Genomic DNA, 20051 nt, shown 5'->3' with positions numbered 1-20051 from the left:
AAGTAGCCTGCATCTAACAGTTGAGAGTTGAATCTATTAAAAAGCTTGTGATGACAAAACAGTTGATGGTGCGTCACAGATGCGAGACGCCATGCTCCTTTGTGGGTGGTTGTGCCATGCTCCTTTGTGTGTGGTTGTGCCATGCTCCTTTGTGTGTGGTCGTGCCATGCTCCTGCATCAAACGGGGAGAGAGAAACAGAGACGGAGAGTGAGAGTGAGAGGGAGACTGAGAGAGAAACAAATCCCAAACCTTAATTTAGACCAAAAACACAGAGGATAAGCAGGAAAAAACAATTAGTCAAATCCCAAACCTTAACTGACAAAACCCTAGCAGACTTGTGGTTTATTTCCCTAACAGAGGCTTTTTGTTTTGGAGTGTTCTTCTGCTCTGTGGTCTTTGTTTGTTTAGTGCAGCTCACACAGGGTCAGACCAAGCCACTCTCAGCCGGCCACTCTCTCCCCCCGTCTCTCTCTCTCTCTCTCTCTCCGTCTTTCCAGAAAGGCAGGTGTTGTTTGGTATTCCCTCGGATTGTCATTTTTTATTTCTCCTCCTTTCTTTCAGCACAAGCTGTAACCTGTCGTTGCCAGTGTAGTATGACACCTCTCTTTTCTCTCTCTCTGTCTCTGTCTCTCTCTCTCTCTCTCTCTCTCTCGCTCTCAGTACCTTGATAAATACAGGAGTAGTTACCTACTGATCTTTGTGTTAGTCAGAGGGGAGGGACCAACACCTGTCCTGGGTGCCCTGTAACCTCCCCCCTACCCCTGTCTCCATGATCCTGCCTCTGATGGCAGAATAAAGACTCAGCTGGCACCTCCTCCTCCAGGGAGCAACCCAACCTAGCACACAGTGTGTGGGTATTCTCCTGCCAGCTGTCAGCTGCTCCTAGGTGTCTGTGGCATGACTGGCATGACTGGCACTCAGGGCATGTTGCAGACTGGCATTGTTGCCACACCCTGGTACACAATTGTTGTTGACTGGCACAGAGTAGCTAGCCTTGGGGACTGGCACAGAGTAGCTAGCCTTGGGGACTGGCACAGAGTAGCTAGCCTTGGGGGAGTTTATAGTTGGTCTTTTACAACAGTTATTCATTCATTACCTTTAGGTTTCTATTGTGTTTACAAACTGTCAAACCTGAACTTTTGTACACAGCATACTGCTGGTGTTGTCAGCCACTTGAGTTGACACAGGAATGTCCTGTGTGTTATCTAGTGTTCCCAGTCTGCCCTTCTAGGAACATGACCTAGCATCAAATACCCTTTGTGATGAATCTGAGAGACAATATAGTGTCACTACATATAAAATGTTCTGAGTTGGATATACATTGGTTATTAAGACCATTATTTTGTCTCCGCTGATGTTTCATTCTGTAGTGTACTCCCTCTTCTGGCTGCTGGTGGTAGTGCTTGGTAATAACAAGTAAGGAATGGAGATTTGAACACAAGTCTACTTTACTGAATATGCTGCTGACATAGGCTAGATATGACGTTTGTGATTATGTTACAATGTGAACATATGTCTGATCCTCTCCCAAAGTATTCTGATATTATCTCTGATATTCTCTCCATATGATATAGAGATTACATTTGGCTACAGAATATGCTGCAACTCACTCAGCGTCAACCTTATTGCTTGTGTTGTGGGCACTTTTTGAGTGTAAAAGCTGTGTTTGTAATGCTATTGATTTAATGTTCTAGTGAACATATAGTTTTGATCCTTGCTCTCTGCGCTTTGAGAATTTCTATTTAAAAAATGTATATATATATTCCATCCATTTCACTCATAGGCTGTATCCCTGTGCTGTCAGAACTTTGACCTCAGGATTGCCATCATCTCTGTTACTAGACAAGCCAGTTCCTCAGCCACTGTTCTGCTTTCAGGACCATAGATTGTATTGACGTATGAGCCTTGTCCCTCCAGCACGATCTCGCTGGGTCACCCTGGTAACGAATGGCTCCTCTGCATGTGAAGCACTGCATGGATCATACTCACTACACTTGTCTGTCACCACAACACTCAACTCCCTCACACTGGCTGTCACCCCTATCTCTGTCTGCACGAAGCAGTTACTTAAACAACCAAGCAACACATGACATATTATCATCACAGAAGTGTCTTTCCTAAATATGGTGGCCTTTACTAAATGTCAACAGATTGTCCTTTCGTCACATTTACAGCAGGCCATGCCCTGTAAGAAGCAGTTGTTAGACAGTTCTACTCAACATGGACTGTTCCCAGTCATGACTTCAGTTCCCACTCCCCAGCATTCTCCCAGCATCCCTTTCTCTCAGCTAGCCAGCTCGTTCCTTGGGCCTCGTCATCCTGATTGGTGCTCTTCTGTGACCTTTAGACATATTGGCTAATATGGTGGTTGCTAAGCACCGATTTGCTTATCCAAAGTGACACAATCATGAGTCATCAATCACTGCTTTCTGGAAGCTGGACCATGACTCACTTAATGCTCCCTCCCTTCCTTATTTCCTCCCTATTTCCCAATATCCACCCCTACCTCCTTTCTCTACCTCCTCTATGTGGATGCTCACCCCCTGCCTCCCATCCCTCCCCATTTCCTTTCTGGTCCCCCTTCCTCCCCCCTCCAACAGAACAATGACAACGAGACCCCTCTCCACTGTGCCGCCCAGTATGGCCACACCCAGGTGGTGCGTCTGCTGCTGGAGGAGCTGACCGACCCCACCATGAGGAACAACAAGTTTGAGACGCCGCTGGACCTGGCGGCACTCTACGGCCGGCTAGAGGTGGTCAAGCTGCTGCTCACCGCCCACCCCAACCTGCTCAGCTGCAACACCAAGAAACACACGCCGCTGCACCTGGCCTCACGTAACGGACACCTGGCCGTGGTGGAGGTGCTGCTGGGCGCTGGCATGGACATCAACTATGAGGTGAGGACTGAGGAGAACACTGGGTCTGTTGTCTCTCCTGTCTGTTCAATGATCAGGTTCAGTGTGGTGTTGTGAGAGTGTAGTTATGTGGATATATAGAGACTGAATGTGTCCATAATGTTATGTTGTGTACACACCATTGCAGCATTTAGGCCTACAAACTCATTGGCTCTTGACTCAAACCTCTTGAGCTCTTTATTTAGACTAAAGAACCAGTGTTTTATTTTATGAATCCTTTATTTAACCAGGAAAAGCCCATTGAGACCCAGAGTCTCTTTTTCAAGGGAGACCTGGCCAAGAAGGCAGCAACAATCAATACGTTACATCATTAAAATATACAACAACACAACATGATCCAGCCTAAAAAAAAACATTTACATTCCTCCGTAACAGAGTTTCCCATCAATATTTCACTGTTTAAGGGGGCTTTTGGCCCTCTTCTTCTTATACCAGACTGTGCCATCCATCAGTCGTGTCCTACCTCCACTTCCCTCATCTCTGCTCTGTAGCAGGTCTGGGCCACCAAGAATCCTTCAGGTCTTGCTTCCTGCAGTTTCCATTAGCATGGCGCAGCGAGCTGGAAAATAATCTACTTTGATTCCTCAACCAAATAATTCTCCATAGCAAAACATACAGGGATGGTGGCCAGCAGGGGATATATAACCAAAGCCAAACTTCTATTTCACGCTGATCAAACCTGTCCTGTGTGTTCAGGAAGTATCCTGCTGGTTTAGCTTTAAGCTGTATGCCCTAGCTGACCAAGATGAGAGGAATCAGAATCAAAGCTTTGTGGCGGTCTAGATAGCAGGGATACCTGTTCCTCTCAGCAGGGAGGGTTTGGGTTAGGGATCTGACCTCTGCTGGTCTGTATGTTGCTGGTCTGGAGTCTACTCTGATGTCGCTACATGTTTTGTTATTGCTCAGCCACAGCGTTGTTTTGATGATGGTCTGTTTGTTGTCTCTCTGCAGACGGAGAAGGGCAGCGCCCTCCATGAAGCAGCTCTCTTTGGGAAAACTGACGTGGTGCTGAAACTTCTGAGGGAAGGTCAGACACTCCATTTAGTCAACATGCTGATGAGACACAACACGTTTCTACCCGCTGAATAATGCAGATATAACCCCCTGCTCGTCTCTCTCTCCTCCCCTAATCCCCTGCTCTGTCCTCTGCGTCTCTTCCCCATCCTGCTCCAGGGGTTAATGTCAACATGGTGGACAACAAGGGCCTGACTGCGCTGGACACTGTCAGAGAGATGCCCTCTCAGACGAGCCGGCAGATAGCAGCTCTAATTCTGGGTAAGAAATACAGACATAATGCTTCCCTATGGGATTATAAAGAAAGATGACCTTACCTTAACCACAAACTGATTTCCCAAAATGTTTTATCTGACTAGTGATATTATTTGAATGACCTTTTCTTCCTTGTCTTTCTGCAGGTCATATGTCAGGAAATCCCCCTGTTTTGGACTTGCCTCCTCCCCCACTCCCTCCACCTAATGAGAGCCCTAGTCCGAGGAAAAAAGGTATGTCGTATCTATACAGAAAACCTAAAGTTAAGTGAGGCATTAGAGGATATGGTGTTAACACGTAACCACCAGCCAAGGCTCTCTACCTGTGTGATGCTGTGCATTGCCACCTGTATTTGTATGTGTATCAATATGTGTGTTAAAATGTGTGTGTTGTAGGTGAGATGGAGGTGGTGAGTGCACTGCTCTCGGGGCTGGCCCCGGGGCCTGAGGAAGAGAGCCCGTATGAGGCTCTGTTTGAGGCCACCTCCTGTCACTCTCTAGACAGCCTGGCCAGCGGGAAGTCCTCCGACAGGGACTCTGGACGGCCTGACAGTGAAGCCGGAAAGGTTGGTCTGGAACTCTGCCTTCCACCACAGAAACACCCAACATGTGACTCAAGAAGTTTGCGTGGCTGGGTAGCTAAAATCTTTTTTTTCCACTAGAGGGCAATAGTTCTCTACATTTAATTGTTGTTGCGTGGACTGGATTTAGAAATTATGACAACATATCTCTTTAACACTAGAAAAGCCTGGGACAATGACGAGTCTTTTGGACGTCAACATTCTAACAGTCTAATAAATACATTTCATATAATAATTTGGTTGTGTTTATGAAGGTCTTAGGTAACATTACACTACGAAAGAAAATGTATTTCAAAGTACACAGTAGCATTTTCATTAGTTTATGTAACTGTAGGCTATATGTACAAATAAACTACTAAAATGCCACAATTCAAGTGTTAAAATCCATGAAATAAAACAATTCTGAAAGATCATTCATTATTAATTTGTTACGGAACATTATGAAACTAAGAAAATGCATTTCAAAAGAACAGAATGGCATATTTTGAGTGTAAATATATTACTGTGCTTTGAATGTTGCGAGTGCATGTAGGGAGTTTATGGAATCGCCATCATTCTGCCAAAAAGACCCGAGGCGGTGTGGTATATGGCCAATATACCACGGCTAATGGCTGTTCTTACGCATAGTGCAACGCGGAGTGCCTGGATGCAGCCCTTAGCTGTGGTATATTGGCCATGTACCACAACCCCCTGAGATGCCGTATTGCTGTTATAAATTGTTACCAACATAATTAGAACTGTAAACAAGTCATTTTGCGTCACACCTGTGGTATATTGTCTGATATACCACAACTTTCAACCAATCAGCAACGAGGGGCCAAACTACCCTGTTTATTATTTGAAATATTAGACCTCAAGGGTTCATTTCTAAGAGTGATTTGGAAACTGCAGAATCTGCTAGACATCAAAATGTCTTACCTGCTTGTGACTCTGTAGAAGTTTGAAAAAGTAACTTTTTGAAGCTCCGTTTCCCTGCGCAGTTAATCAGACTCTTCATATATTGATACTATTTTCACCCATCAGACTATTGCCAATGTAATCTTGTCTTAAGTTAACTCTTAAGCTAGTTATATGTGTGAAATTAGTTTCGATATACACTCACCGGCCAGTGTATTAGGTACACCACCCCATTCACAAAAATGGATCGCTCCTACAGACAGTGAGTCACTTGGCCGTGGCTTGCTATATAAATTAGGCAGACAGGCATCGAGGCATTCAGTTACTGTTGGATTCAACATTTGAATGGAAAAACGAGTGACCTAAGCGACTTTGAGCGTGGTATGATTGTCGAGTCCAGGCGTGCCGGATCCAGTATCTCAGAAATGACCTCGACAAACAAAAAAACAAACAGCCAGCGGCATTCCTGTTGGTGAAAACAGCTTGTTGATGGGAGAACTCCAAGGAGAATGGCAAGAATGGTGCAAGCTAACAGGCGGACCACAAACAGACAAATAGCTGTTCAGTAGAACAGTGGTGACTTAGAACGAACAACTCGTCGATCCTTGTCACGGATGGGCTATTGCAGCAGACTACCACACCGGGTTACACTCCTATCAGCTAAAATCAAGAAGTGGCTCCAGTGGGCATGTGATCAGCAACACTGGACAATTGAGGAGTGGAAAACATCACCTGGAACATGACAGCGAGTTCAGTTTACTTGAGTGGCCAATCCAGTCCCCAGACCTCAACCCAATACAGGCTCTTTCGGATGAGATGGAACAGGCTGTTCACAGCTTGAATGTACCTCCGTCCAAGCTGCAGCAACTGCGTGATGCCATCGCGGCTGCATGGAGGCAAAGGGGTGTCCAACCCGGTACTAGATGGGTGTACCCAATAAACTGGCCAGGTGTAGTTTTGATGGGCCATTATCAGCTGTGCAGGCTGACTGCCAGTGAATGAGGGTAGGCAGAAAAAAATGACATGTCCTCTTAAAACGGCTTATAAAGCAAATTCTGCTTGTGATATCAAGATTAAAATAATTACAGTGTGTTATATAGACTTGTTTAGGAAAAGTCAAGAACGTGGGCGGGGGGAGGACAAGACTAAAATGTATAATTAGAAAAGTACATTCGTTTTGTGTCCACATGACATGCTCTGAGCTTTTCTAGTGTTAAAGCAAAAATCTGTTTGAATTCAAGGCTTCAGTTGTACCGACCTTCTACAGTAATTCAAGATATGTGTCAAGCTAATGTCTGAGCACAGTCAGTGATTTCGTTCTCTGTTTGTCAATTACAGAAAGACCGGCTGGCTCACCAATCCCAACCTACCCCAGGCCATGTAGAGGAGCTTAGCTCAGAGGTCAGAATCTATGGTCATTAAAGCTCCGTTTTGAAGGACCATGTTGTAATGGTTGGGTTAAATGCGGAAGACGCATTCGGTTGAAGGCATTCAGTTGTGCAACTGACTAGGTATCCCCTTCCCCTTTCCTTTCCATTACCTTTGGCCAAAGCAATCAATTAGTTCCTGCTAGGACTGTGTGGAAACCGTGAGATCTAGTACAACCATGAGAGGGCACTGTGGAGTGACTTATCGCCCTGTAGGAGTCCTCAACGTCACAGGACAGTCTGAGATTAATGCTACACAAGCCTAACAGAGGTGGTATGGGTGTTCTGTACTGTGCTGACCCTGTCTCCCATCTCTCCCATCTCTCCCTCACAGGCCCTATTCACTAACAGCAGCATCGATGAGAGGGGGGAGACAGAGGAGGAGGATCACACGTATGAACTGCTGCTGTCCGCCCAGACCAAAGTCCCCCAGTCCGCACTGGACCCCCCATCCCAGAAAGGTACACACTTACAGGGGGTGTAGAAAGGGATTTGGATTGGATCAAGGATGATATTCAAATCCCTTCATGATTCCTAATTGATGGAAAATGATGTGTGATAAAACACTGCTCCCTCAGCCTGAAGAATAAGGAGCGCTTGCAACCTCTCCCCCACTCCACCCACATGCCCCCTCCCCGTGCCCCCTCCCCGTGCCCCCTCCCCATGCCTCCTCCCCATGCCCCCTCCCTGGTGCTTTGCAAGTGTGACCCCTCATTCCTAGCAGCATTACACCAGGGATGGAATGAAGAGGGGGTCAGTTTCCCAACCGCTCCCTAAACCCCTCTTGCTTCCACTCTGTCTGGTTGTAACCCTTTACTCAAATACAGCTAAGATTTAACCTCAACAGCATCAGTAGGAAAGGGCTTGGAATATGCTAATGTTGATATCCTACTCAGGATGGTCATAGCTGTATCAGAGGACTCCTTCCCCTTAGCTTTGGCTTTTGAATGACACTGCGTTTCATTGGATTAAATGGGATTTAATTAACAGCACATTGGAGTCCCTGTCTGTTGATATAAATGTTTTTAAACCGTCCCCCAGGCTTTCTGTTCTGTCACATTCCTAATGAATGAATTGTGTGTCACTAAACAGTGTCATAGAAATGAATGTGGAGACTGATTGCTGATGTAATCACTTTTATGTTGATGAATGACTAGATGTCCAGTCCTTGACTTGCGTTCCTCTGTTCTGTTGTTAAGATGTTTCATGGGTTGGTTTGAGGAAGGCTTGTCTTTGCTGGCTGCTTAATTGTCTGCTCTTCTCTCTGTTTTAAAAGTCTGTCTGAGTGTCTGTCTGAGTGTCTGTCTGAGTGTCTGTCTGAGTGTCTGTCTGAGTGTCTGTCTGAGTGTCTGTCTGAGTGTCTGTCTGAGTGTCTGTCTGAGTGTCTGTCTGAGTGTCTGTCTGAGTGTCTGTCTGTGTGTCTGTCTGTGTGTCTGTCTGTGTGTCTGTCTGTGTGTCTGTCTGTGTGTCTGTCTGAGTGTGTGTCTGTCTGAGTGTGTGTCTGTCTGTCTGAGTGTCTGTCTGTCTGAGTGTGTGTCTGTCTGAGTGTGTGTCTGGCCATTGTCTCCAATACAACCCATAATACCATGTGCATAAAACATGAGCTTTATTATGCTTCCCTTTCCTATTCACTTTGCATAATATCATCCCTGGCAGTCTTGAGATTGAATAGAAATGAAATAAGATAATTGTACTACCTTACGCATGATGACCTAACTAACTGCTGTCTATCCTGTCTCCCCAGATGGGAATGCTACAGTCAAACAGTCTTCCAACAGTCTCCTACCTCAGGTATGACCTGCATCTCCTCTCCTTTCCTCCTCTCATCCATCCATCCCCTCATCCCTCCATCTCTCCCTTCATCCCACCATGCCTGTCATCTGACTCATCTGTGCTCTGGAACGCTGTGTGATGAATAAGATGTTATTTACCACTAGTAGCTACATATCAGGGCGGCAGGTAGCCTAGCTGTTAGAGCGTTACGCCAGTAACAGAAAAGCCGTTAAGGGGAAAAACCTGCCGATGTGGCCTTGAGCAAAGCACTTAACCCTAATTGATAATGGCAGACCCTGGCCGTGACCCCACACTCTAAGGGTGTCTCAGGGAGAGTAGGATATGCAAAAAACACATTTCCAATTCATAATTATGATAATGAACTTTTCTCCTGAGTCACACACTGCTTCCACAGAGAAAGACATGGACAAAGAGTAAAATAAAAGGTCCCTGGGCTCCTCCACATTTTGCTTTAACATGGAAATCGAACCATAGCGTCTGACCTTTTTCCCTAAACATGTATTTTTCCACCATGGTACTGCTCCACCATGTGAGGATAAATATCTTACATACAGGTACTTCATCAGGAAATATGTCTCCCTGACTGAGGTCCTCTGTCAATCTCTGTGTCTCTGTTTAGTGACTTTGTAGCCAACCCTGGCCACCGGGACTCCTGGAGATTTACAGCCTCTCCCTTCACTCCTCTCCTCCCTCTCTCCACCTCTCTTTCCTCTCCATCTCTTTTAATTCCCCTTCTCCTATCCCTGTCTCATCTTATGTAACCGGAGGGCCCTATAAAGCTGTCTTTTCTATTTATTATCCTATCATATCTATTTCTACTACCTTTTTATTATACAGTTAGCTGCCATAGGGTTTTATTTGCATTGCTCTCCCCCCTCCTCCCATAACTTCATCTCAAATCTGGGTTTTTTCTGAGGTTCTTATTTGGAGCAACTTTTTAAATGAGTCTGTGCTGGCTGACTGACTGGTGTCCTCTGTGTTCTAATCAGCAGCCAGCCATTTGAGGCTATCATCCATATTAGGAATGATGATGCACGGCAACGTGGAAGCGATCACTGGGGCGCTTTCTTAATTTAATATCATAGTGTGGGGCTAATTCGGGCTGTGCTAATCGTCTGCTATGCTGTGATGGCAGCAGTGAGTGTGGTGGTGGTTTTAGTTGGGATTGACAGCTGTTAGTGTACTCATCTCTCCCCTGGTCTCCTCCAGCAGCAGAAGCCCACTGCCCCTAGTGACCTCAGACCACCAGGCGAGACGGGCAACACCCTGAAGCTCCCCGGACCTCCTGTGGTTGGACCTGGACGGACGGGACTCCGCTCCACTGCTGGTGAGTTCCACCCTCCACATGCTCTACCTACTGGATGGCAGTCCTGGTGGGAGAGATGTGCTTGTTTCTAAGCTCCACATTGACCATAGATGCCGTAAAGGGCAATGTTCCCTCTAAGCTGCGTGTGTGCGTGGGCACACAGCTTCCACGGGACTGCCAAGCATAAGAAATATCAGCCTGCAGAGAAGCACGAGATTGAACTTCACTTAACTTTCTAGTTTTCCCCTTTAGTTAACACTATCAACGTGTCCCTCTATTGTGGGAATTGCCAATATAAGCCAATTTCAATGCAACATACCGAAACAAAATGGACTATGCAAGACTTACTATGCAAAACTAACTATGCAAGAGATTTTCTTGTTGGCACCGGAGTAGGATTCTATTGCATTGACAGGCAAGACTCAGCCCATACTATACAGACCAGTGCAGCATAACCAATCAGAGCTGCACTATACCTATATGCAAATAGACCATTGCCATATATGGATCTGTGCCATTCCTTTGAACTGGACCGTGTTTACAGCATGAGTGGTGGTGAGTAGATGTGTTTGTTTTGAGATCAAAGTGAGAGCTGCATGTAGCCACGTGTGAACATTTGTTCATATTCTTTGCTAGTAAGTGGGTTTTTAGCCTAGTTATAGCGCATTTCTAGTCAGTAATGGGGGAGCGGTTGCTTCCTACAAGACCACAAAACATGTCATTTCTTGCCATCTTTGAAAAGTGAGTCAGATAAAGAGCATTTATTTTTCTGTCTTAAAGGGGCAGTGTTGTATTTTGAGACAAGCTTGAATAAGCGAAGTAGGCAGAGGGTAGCAATTTGTCTCATTCTCTGTAATAATGGTATCGTAGTAATAATGAACTTTATTTTGTAAAGTGTTTTCTTGCATCAAACAACACATTTTCAGTCACCTCCTTGTCGAATGACAAGTGGATAAACCGGTTAATGTCAAACCCTGCATAAGTCTCAGGGAATGTAGGCCTACATTAAATACCACACATTGGCTGCTACTGTAGGCTGAATGATAGAACAACTATTTCCCTGTTCAAATGTATTGGGATAAATTTTCTCCATTATTTTTGATAGTGGGCCACTATGATAGGCCTACGTTATGATCAAATAGCCACAGTAGCCTACTGTTACAACTGTAACTTAAAGCGTGTACAGCCTAAGTGTTCACAATAAACGCGCGCCAGAAGTTGCACAGAATTTTCACAATGTTCAAGTTTGCGCTCAGCAGAAAAAATGGAAATGCCATGGAAACGTGTGGAGGAAAGATCCCGAATGTCCTCATTGCCCCCCAGCAAAATGATCCTACATTTAGGCTGTTGTTTATATGTGTATTTCACACTATGTTGAGGTAAAAATTGGAGGATAATGCTGTATGGATGTCAAACCCAATACATGTTCATGTTATTTTCACCAATCAACTGCATTACATTTAAAAATGACTTTGACTACCACCACCGATTTCGCTAGGCTATCAGTTTACACGAACACAAACCTGAAAAGGGACAACTTCTAAATCTTATGCAGCAAAAACACATTGTGGGCCTGTTACAATACAAAAATCATGATGGATTTGACAAACATCCTTATTGTTAGATCAGATTTGTTAAATGTGCTCCAATCCAACATCCTTCTATCCCAGATGTCTCACTGCTATACTCTAGTTACAGCTACTGGGTCATGAGCAGCTCTGTGCTCTTCTCTGACTCTGAGGAGCCAAGAAATCTGCTTGAGAAACACGCCAGACTTGGCCGAACATAACCCGTGCATGTCGCTGTAATGTAAGAAATGCATTAGCATCTGACTGCAGAGTGAGATTGGTAGGGTTGGATTAGTGCTGTCTGGGAATGTATGATTGGCATTCTAGAGGCTCAGCAGCTCTGGTTCTGGATTAGGCTTGTTTAGATCAGGCTGAATTGACATTCTCTGGCAAGCCAGCTGAAGAAAACTAATCTGGTTTGTTACATGGAACAGAATTCTTGGTCAGATTTGACCATACAGTGTATTATTATCTAAGAACCCCCAGCCTACTTACAGTAATACACTACTAGAAATGCAACGTTGTACACTTTATGCATTGGTTGGAGATTGGACAATCTTTATCTTATCCTCTTCCATTTTGCTGTCTAGTTCTTTGTTTATCTTGCTGCGTTTGCCCGTTCTCTGATACGAACACCATAGCAGGCTCATGCATATCCAAGCAGGGCATAATCATGCAAACACAGACACATAGCGACACATAGCTAAGCATGCTGTGTCTGTGATAGAGATGTGTGCTGTTTGGGGACTGTGTCTGTGATAGAGATGTGTGCTGTTTGGGGACTGTGTCTGTGATAGAGATGTGTGCTGTTTGGGGACTCTAATATAAACAGGAATGCCCAGTCCCTCTCCATTACCATCTGAAAGCAGCTGCCTCTCAGGGATTGGGATTAGGGCCCTGCTCACACTCCCTGCTACTCTTAACCCCCGCCCCATCACATCTCTCTCCCATCGTGTGTGTGTGTGTGTGTGTGTGTGTGTGTGTGTGTGTGTGTGTGTGTGTGTGTGTGTGTGTGTGTGTGTGTGTGTGTGTGTGTGTGTGTGTGTGTGTGTGTGTGTGTGTGTGTGTGTGTGTGTGTGTGTGTGTGTGATGGAAACATGCCTTGTCAGCAGCAGCAGAGAGGAGGCAGAGCACCTGTCACACACACTCTGCCTTCCTCAGAAGGAAGGAATCACAGAGGATGCCCAACAGATTCCACATGCCTCCTGTTTCACAGGCAACTAACCACACAGTGCACTACTCTCACCCACAGTCAATTGGGTGCAGAAGAGATTTCACATACTAAATAGTGATAAGGTTATCTGCCATAGACATAATATCTTATGACTATCAGGTTATGTGGCCTTGGCCAGAGTGAACTCATACAGGAGAGGCTAGCATCACTAGATAGATGATAGCCTGCTAAATTCTCAGTGCATATCTATTTGCTAGCTTGACTGTAGTGAGAACCACAGCTGTGTTTAGTGGTTTCTGCCTGCTGTGGGGACCTGTGGAGAGTGGAGCACACTGCCCATCCTGGCCTTGCACTTGGCCAATAGTGAATGACTAGAATTGGGATGTTCTCGAGCACCCAAACAAACGAATCAATGTGTGTGTCAGTTTAACATCAACAATGTCCATTCCAAAGTGCTGTCCTCAGTGTCTATCACATATACACAGGTTCCCCACTAACATATAACGTCAATTTAATCATTTAGACTTTTTTCAATGAAGATTCTAAATGTCATTCTAACACATGACATACAGAGCTAAAAATGTTCTCAAATCTGAGAACAGAAAAGCAATTTCCCCAGGGGCTGTAAATAAATTGGCATACATACTGTCTCTGTGGTATCAGTGCAACAGTAACTGTAGAATTAACATGACATCACTGCTCACAAAGCCACCAAATGAAACACACACACACACACACACACACACACACACACACACACACACACACACACACACACACACACACACACACACACACACACACACACACACACACGTGTTCTGTAACCAGTGTCCTCATCCCTCCATAAAAGCAGTGTAAATATCCGTATGTCTCTCATTGGGTTACTGAGTACCTCAGTGTTTCCAGCCCCGGTCGGACCGTTGAATCATGGGTGTAGTAGTCTGGGTCCTGGAGGTGTAACACACTGGGGGATTGTTGAAGGGAGCCATAGCGATTCGCTCATTGGTCATTCACGCTCTCCAGCTGCCAAGGACAGGTTGGGTGTTTGGCTGTGGTCTCTCCATATGTTTACACACACACACACACATATATCTTTCCAAATTGAGTAGTAGGCAGCTGAGCGTAGATGGGCACAGGCCGTTGGTACTCTGCCTCACTGCAAATGGCCTGTAAGCTAAACAGTGCATAGAGCATAGTGTACCAGCTCCTAGTTGAACTGTATTCATCACGACCAAGCTGACATACAGGGTGGAGTAACTCTTACTGTTTCCCCTGGACAGATATTCATCTCTAACAGAGCTCTTTTTAGAGTTGAATATATTGTTTTGAGAGCTGTTTGAATGGTATTGGCAACCCTATGTCCTGTTGAGAGAGAGCTTCATTAGAATGCTTGGAGCAACTGCAGTCTTTTTGTAGCTGTCTTCTGCTCTGAAGGACAAACTAAAACACACTGAAGGGGCCACTGCCCCGCTGTGACGTCACTGACACTGTCCCAGTTTCCCTGTCACCAAACACCACGACCCTCTCACCGGAATTGGCAATGAGGACACACACACACAGGGCAGCACGACACAACAGCCCCCCTACCCAATTTCCAACACACACACACACACACACACACACACACACACACACACACACACACACACACACACACACACACACACACACACACACACACACACACACACACACACATTAACCATGTGTCAGAAGCCTAATTATCAGGATTGTGGCTGAGAGTCAGACAGAGGGGATGGAGTGATCCCAGAGTTACAATCCCAGAGATGCAGTCAGCGGCTAGTGAGTTGGTACAGGCAGGCGGAGAGCTCACACAGCTACAGCACTACATAGCTTTGGTTTACACAGCTCCGGCTCAGGGAGAAGTACAAGAAGGGAGGGACAGAGGGGGAGCTTGACAGGCAGAAGGGGAACAGAGGCACAACCTGGCTCAACTCTCATCCGGTGGTCGATTTGATGGTGGAAAAACAGGCTTGGGTGTCAGTGTCTCCTTCGAGGGGGAGAGAAAGAGGGCCTGTTGTTGTGAGGGGAAAAGCGTATTGTTTTCAACTGGATCGGCTGTACAGGATCTGTAAGCAGGGATTGTTTTCATGCTATAGCTCGAAGCAGAAGTAAGTTTCTGTTTGTGTGTGTGTGTGTGTGTGTGTGTGTGTGTGTGTGTGTGTGTGTGTGTGTGTGTGTGTGTGTGTGTGTGTGTGTGTGGTGTGGTGTGTGTGTGTGTGTGGTGTGTGTGTGTGTGTGTGTGTGTGTGTGTGTGTGTGTGTGGGGGGGGGGGGGGGGGGGGGGGGGCGTGCGGAGTATGCTTGTTGTCTTGCTCCCATCCGGTTTCTTCCATTGCTGATTTCCTGTGGGGATTCCTCAGTGCTGTATCATTTCTGTGGAACCTGACCTCAAACAGGGGCTGCTGCTGGTTATCTCAAAGGGAGTGAGACACACACAGAGACAGGCTGGGATGGAGGAGTGGGGAAAAAATGGCAGAGCATTGAGTAATGTAACAAACTTCCAAACATCCAGAGAGATGGCTGCAAGCTGGGATTGGAATTATCTGTCTTCCAGTGCTTCGGACAGCATTCTGTAGGTCCGTCTCTCCTTCTCTCTCATGCCCAAACAATCACAGATCTGTTTCTGGGGCTGTGGGGGCGGTGTTATTAGTCCTGCTAGATATCTACCTTCAGTCTCAGTCCAGCCTCCTGCCTGCCTTGACTCACTACTCCTTACTCATTACTCCCTGCTCTTTAGTCTCTCCTCCTAACTCTCCTGATCTCCTCTCATCTCTACAGATAACTCCCTGCTCTTTAGTCTCTCCTCCTAACTTTCCTGGTCTCCTCTCATCTCTACAGATAACTCCCTGCTCTTTACTCTCTCCTCCTAACTCTCCTGGTCTCCTCTCATCTCTACAGATAACTCCCTGCTCTTTAGTCTCTCCTCCTAACTCTCCTGGTCTCATCATCTCTACAGATAACTCCCTGCTCTTTAGTCTCTCCTCCTAACTCTCCTGGTCTCCTCTCATCTCTACAGATAACTCCCTGCTCTTTAGTCTCTCCTCCTAAATCTCCTGGTCTCCTCTCATCTCTACAGATAACTCCCTGCTCTTTAGTCTCTCCTCCTAACTCTCCTGGTCTCCTCTCATCTCTACAGATAACTCCCTGCTCTTTACTCTCTCCTCCTAACTCTCCTGGTCTCCTCTCATCTCTACAGATAACTCCCTGCTCTTTAGTCTCTCCTCCTAACTCTCCTGGTCTCCTCTCATCTCTACAGATAACTCCCTGCTCTTTACTCTCTCCTCCTAACTCTCCTGGTCTCCTCTCATCTCTGCAGATAACTCCCTGCTCTTTAGTCTCTCCTCCTAAATCTCCTGGTCTCCTCTCATCTCTGCAGATAACTCCCTACTCGGCCAGGACCTAGTCGCAGTACCTGAAGTGTTCACAGGCCTCTTGCACGGATCCTCGCCTGTGTTTGACTGTCAGGTGGAGCCCCTCAGCAGGCTGCCAGGTGGGGTACTGACACAGTCCAGCCAGGGCCAACAGCCGGCGCCAGCTCCAGCGGTACCCACCAAAACAACAGAAGCTCCGCCTCTGCCTCCTCCAAACATCAACATGGCTGCCATCCTGACAGACTGTGACCCCAAAGCCATCTATGCCACAGTGTCTAAGGGGGTGCCCAGGGACAGAGACAGAGACAGGATGAGGGACTTTGGGTCTGGGGCTGTGCCTGCTGGCAGGATGCGTCCCCCTGGGGACCTGAAGCTGGCCCGCAGCCTCTCCAAGTCGGACTCGGACCTGCTGGTATCGCCGCCTAGCGAGGAAGAAGGAGGGCTGGGCAGCCGGAGTGAGTCCGTCTCCAACTGCAGCGCAGCCAAGAAGCGGCTGGAGAAGTCGCCCTCTTTCACCTCTGAATGGGACGAGGTAAGACCCTTGCTTCACTGTTCCGTTGGACTTATGTTATAATATGGTGTTCTGTATTCATAGTTTATACACTCACCTGGGTGAGTTCTCCGGGATGACTTCTATACCATCACCATATAGTGTTACAGGTGAAAGGAGACTACATGGTCACATTATAGCCCTCCTCATGGGGCTGTTGTCTAGTTATCGAGGGGTTAACCTGTACAGTAGAATGACATCATGGAGCTGTTGTCTAGTTATCGAGGGGTTAACCTGTACAGTAGAATGACATCATGGAGCTGTTGTCTAGTTATCGAGGGGTTAACCTGTACAGTAGAATGACATCATGGGGCTGTTGTCTAGTTATCGAGGGGTTAACCTGTACATTAGAATGACATCATGGAGCTGTTGTCTAGTTATCGAGGGGTTAACCTGTACAGTAGAATGACATCATGGAGCTGTTGTCTAGTTATCGAGGGGTTAACCTGTACAGTAGAATGACATCATGGAGCTGTTGTCTAGTTATCGAGGGGTTAACCTGTACAGTAGAATGACATCATGGAGCTGTTGTCTAGTTATCGAGGGGTTAACCTGTACAGTAGAATGACATCATGGAGCTGAGAGACTCGGGAACATTAGGCCTGCATGAGTGAGATCCACACACACACACCCCTCTCTTTAGCCAGGTTTTCACATTCATATCTGCTGTTTTTCTGCCCCTAAACTCTGTATTAACCCTGCTGAAATAGGAGCCTAACCCGGTCTATCACTGCAGTGAAAAGATAATATTCAAAATTGTATATATTCAGAGGGCGAGAGAGCGAGGGCGAGAGGGCGAGGGAGAGGGGGAGAGGGAGAGAGAGACTTTTCATTCAGTATTCTAAAATAGAGCCATTTGGAATAAGTGTTATCCGCAACATTGTGTACGTGTGTAACTGCACCAGTATGGTATTTTGAGATGCAATCTGCATGGATTTTTAAATCTTCCACTATTTACATCCTTTGTCTGCGAACTGGCATGACTCGATTCCCCTATTATGTCTGTGGCAGAATCAGCCATGATGCATTTGTGATGCCGAGCAGAGTGAGTCAGCCAGGGGCTCAAGTAACAGGCTTTCCACAGTGACCAGATCACGTTGCTCTGCGGTCAGTCGGTGTACCTTTACACAACCCTATACCAACAGGCACTGGGAGTCGTGATAATGGGAGAGATGGGGGTCGATATCCTGGTTTCTCTTCTCTGTGGTTAGTATGCAGGTGGCCAGAGCAGAGTCTGCCTGTGTGCCCGACCTTGAGTGTCCTACACAGAAGTATGCTTTTAGATGACCCCTCTCCCTGACCTCTCCAAGAGGGGTGGTGGAGCAGGAGAGAATTGTGTTTTTGTTCCATCAGCCAAAATGATTGATAATCAACCTAGAGTGGAGCCTTTTGTGCCCCACCTTCACCTCAGCTGAGAGGAATGATAACAAGAGCTAGGCTCTGGCTGTATCCAAATTAGCACTTTATTCCCTATATAGTGCAATACTTTTGGCCAAGGCTCTGTATAGGCCTAGGGAATAGGGTGTCATTTCAGACACACAGCTCAGACTCGGCCCCAGTAGTATAGTTGTGATGACAGCTGTAGAGAGGAAGTGGAGGGACAGTCAGTGAGTGTCCACTCAGGGAACTGAACCACAGATCATTATCTCAATAGCCTGTTTATTTGAGCCATTGATGCCTCTCCTCAACACACTCAGCTATTTTATCTACAAAAGGCTATTACATTCAATGCAAAGGGAATGTATTTATTTATATACAATTTATTGGCATGGGAAACATGTTTCTATTGCTGAAGCAAGTTGAATAGATGATAAACGATCAAATTAACAGCGAAAAGTTTTAAAATAATAGAGACATTTCAAATGTTATATTATTGTCTATGTGCAGTGTTGTAACAATGTGCAAATAGTTGAAGTATGAAAGGGAAAGCAAATACCACTCTGTCGTATTCCATCTGTCGTATTCCATCTCTAATAGATATGGGAGTTAAGTCAAAGCTTTCCTTCATTTTGTGTCAGTCACAGTGGTCAGGTATTCTGCCACTGTGTACTCTCTGTTTAGGGCCAAATAGCATTCCAGTTTGCTTTGTTTTTTGTTTAGTTCTTTCCAATATATATTTTAGTTGTCTCGTGAATTGTGTTGCTGTCCTGGGGCTCTGTGGGGTCTGTTTGTGTTTGTGAACAGAGCCCCAGGACCAGCTTGTTTAGGGGACTCTTCTCCAGGTTCATCTCTCTGTAGGTGAGGGCTTTGTTATGGAAGGTTTGGGAATCGCTGACCTTTTAGGGGATTGTCTTATCTGGATTTTGATAATTTGCTGGTATCGTCCCAATTCTGCTCTGCATTCATTATTTGGTGTTTTATGTTGTACACAGAGAATGCTTTTCCAGAATTCCACATGCAGAGTCTCAATTTGGTGTTTGTCCCATTTTGTGAATTGTTGGTTGTTGAGCGGTCTCCAGACCTCACAACTGTTGAGGGCAATGGGTTCTATAACTGATTCTATAAGTATTTTTTTGCCACATCCTATTTGGGATGTTGGATTTTATGTTCCTTTTGATGGCAAAGGCCCTTCTTTCCTTGTCTCTCAGATGGTTCACAGCTTTGTGGAAGTTACCTGTGGTGCTGATGTTTAGGCCGAGGTAGGTATAGTTTTCGGTGTTCTCTAGGGCAACGGTGTCTAGGTGGAATTTGTATTTGTTGTCCTGGCAACTGGACCTTTTTTGGAACACCATTCATTTTGTCTTACTGAGATTCCCTGTCAGGGCCCAGGTCTGACAGAATCTGTGCAGCAGATCAACGTGCTAATGTAGGCCCTCCTTGTTTGGAGATAGAAGCACCAGATCTTCAGCTAACAGTAGACATTTGACCTCATATTCTAGTAGGGTGAGGCTGGGTGCTGCAGACTGTTCTAGTGACCTTGCCAGTTTGTTGATATATACTGTATGTTGAAGAGGCTGCGGCTCAAGCTGCATCCCTGTCTCACCCCACGACACTGAGGAATGAAATCTGCATTTTTTTTGACAATTTTAACCACACACTTGTTATTTGTGTACATGGATTTTATAAGGTTTTTCCTCAGCACCACTTTCCATCAATGTGTATAGCAGATCCTCATTCCAAATTGAGTCAAAAGCTTTTTTGAAATCAACAAAGCATGAGAAGACTTTGCGTTT

The 20051-nt window shown here is 45.9% G+C and overlaps 1 protein-coding gene across 9 annotated transcripts in view; it reads left to right on the top strand.

The window, feature by feature from the left end:
• Positions 1 to 20051, top strand: part of LOC106572349 (ankyrin repeat and SAM domain-containing protein 1A) — a 119631-nt gene that overhangs the window by 45861 nt on the left and 53719 nt on the right. For 7 of the 9 annotated variants that reach the window (XM_014146400.3, XM_082962119.1, XM_014146404.3 and 4 more), the window contains 10 exons: positions 2602 to 2898; positions 3868 to 3943; positions 4090 to 4191; positions 4332 to 4418; positions 4581 to 4750; positions 7001 to 7063; positions 7424 to 7550; positions 8834 to 8880; positions 10093 to 10210; positions 16334 to 16860. In XM_014146400.3, the coding sequence (XP_014001875.1) occupies positions 2602 to 2898; positions 3868 to 3943; positions 4090 to 4191; positions 4332 to 4418; positions 4581 to 4750; positions 7001 to 7063; positions 7424 to 7550; positions 8834 to 8880; positions 10093 to 10210; positions 16334 to 16860 (1614 nt within the window). The remainder of the gene's footprint in view (positions 1 to 2601; positions 2899 to 3867; positions 3944 to 4089; positions 4192 to 4331; positions 4419 to 4580; positions 4751 to 7000; positions 7064 to 7423; positions 7551 to 8833; positions 8881 to 10092; positions 10211 to 16333; positions 16861 to 20051) is intronic. The other 2 variants (XM_045696170.1, XM_014146397.2) reach the window with 2 other exon arrangements.

Source organism: Salmo salar, chromosome 15 (assembly GCF_965601325.2).
Source record: "Salmo salar chromosome 15, fSalSal1, whole genome shotgun sequence".
NCBI lineage: Eukaryota > Metazoa > Chordata > Actinopteri > Salmoniformes > Salmonidae > Salmo > Salmo salar.
This window is presented reverse-complemented; position numbering and strand designations above follow the sequence as displayed.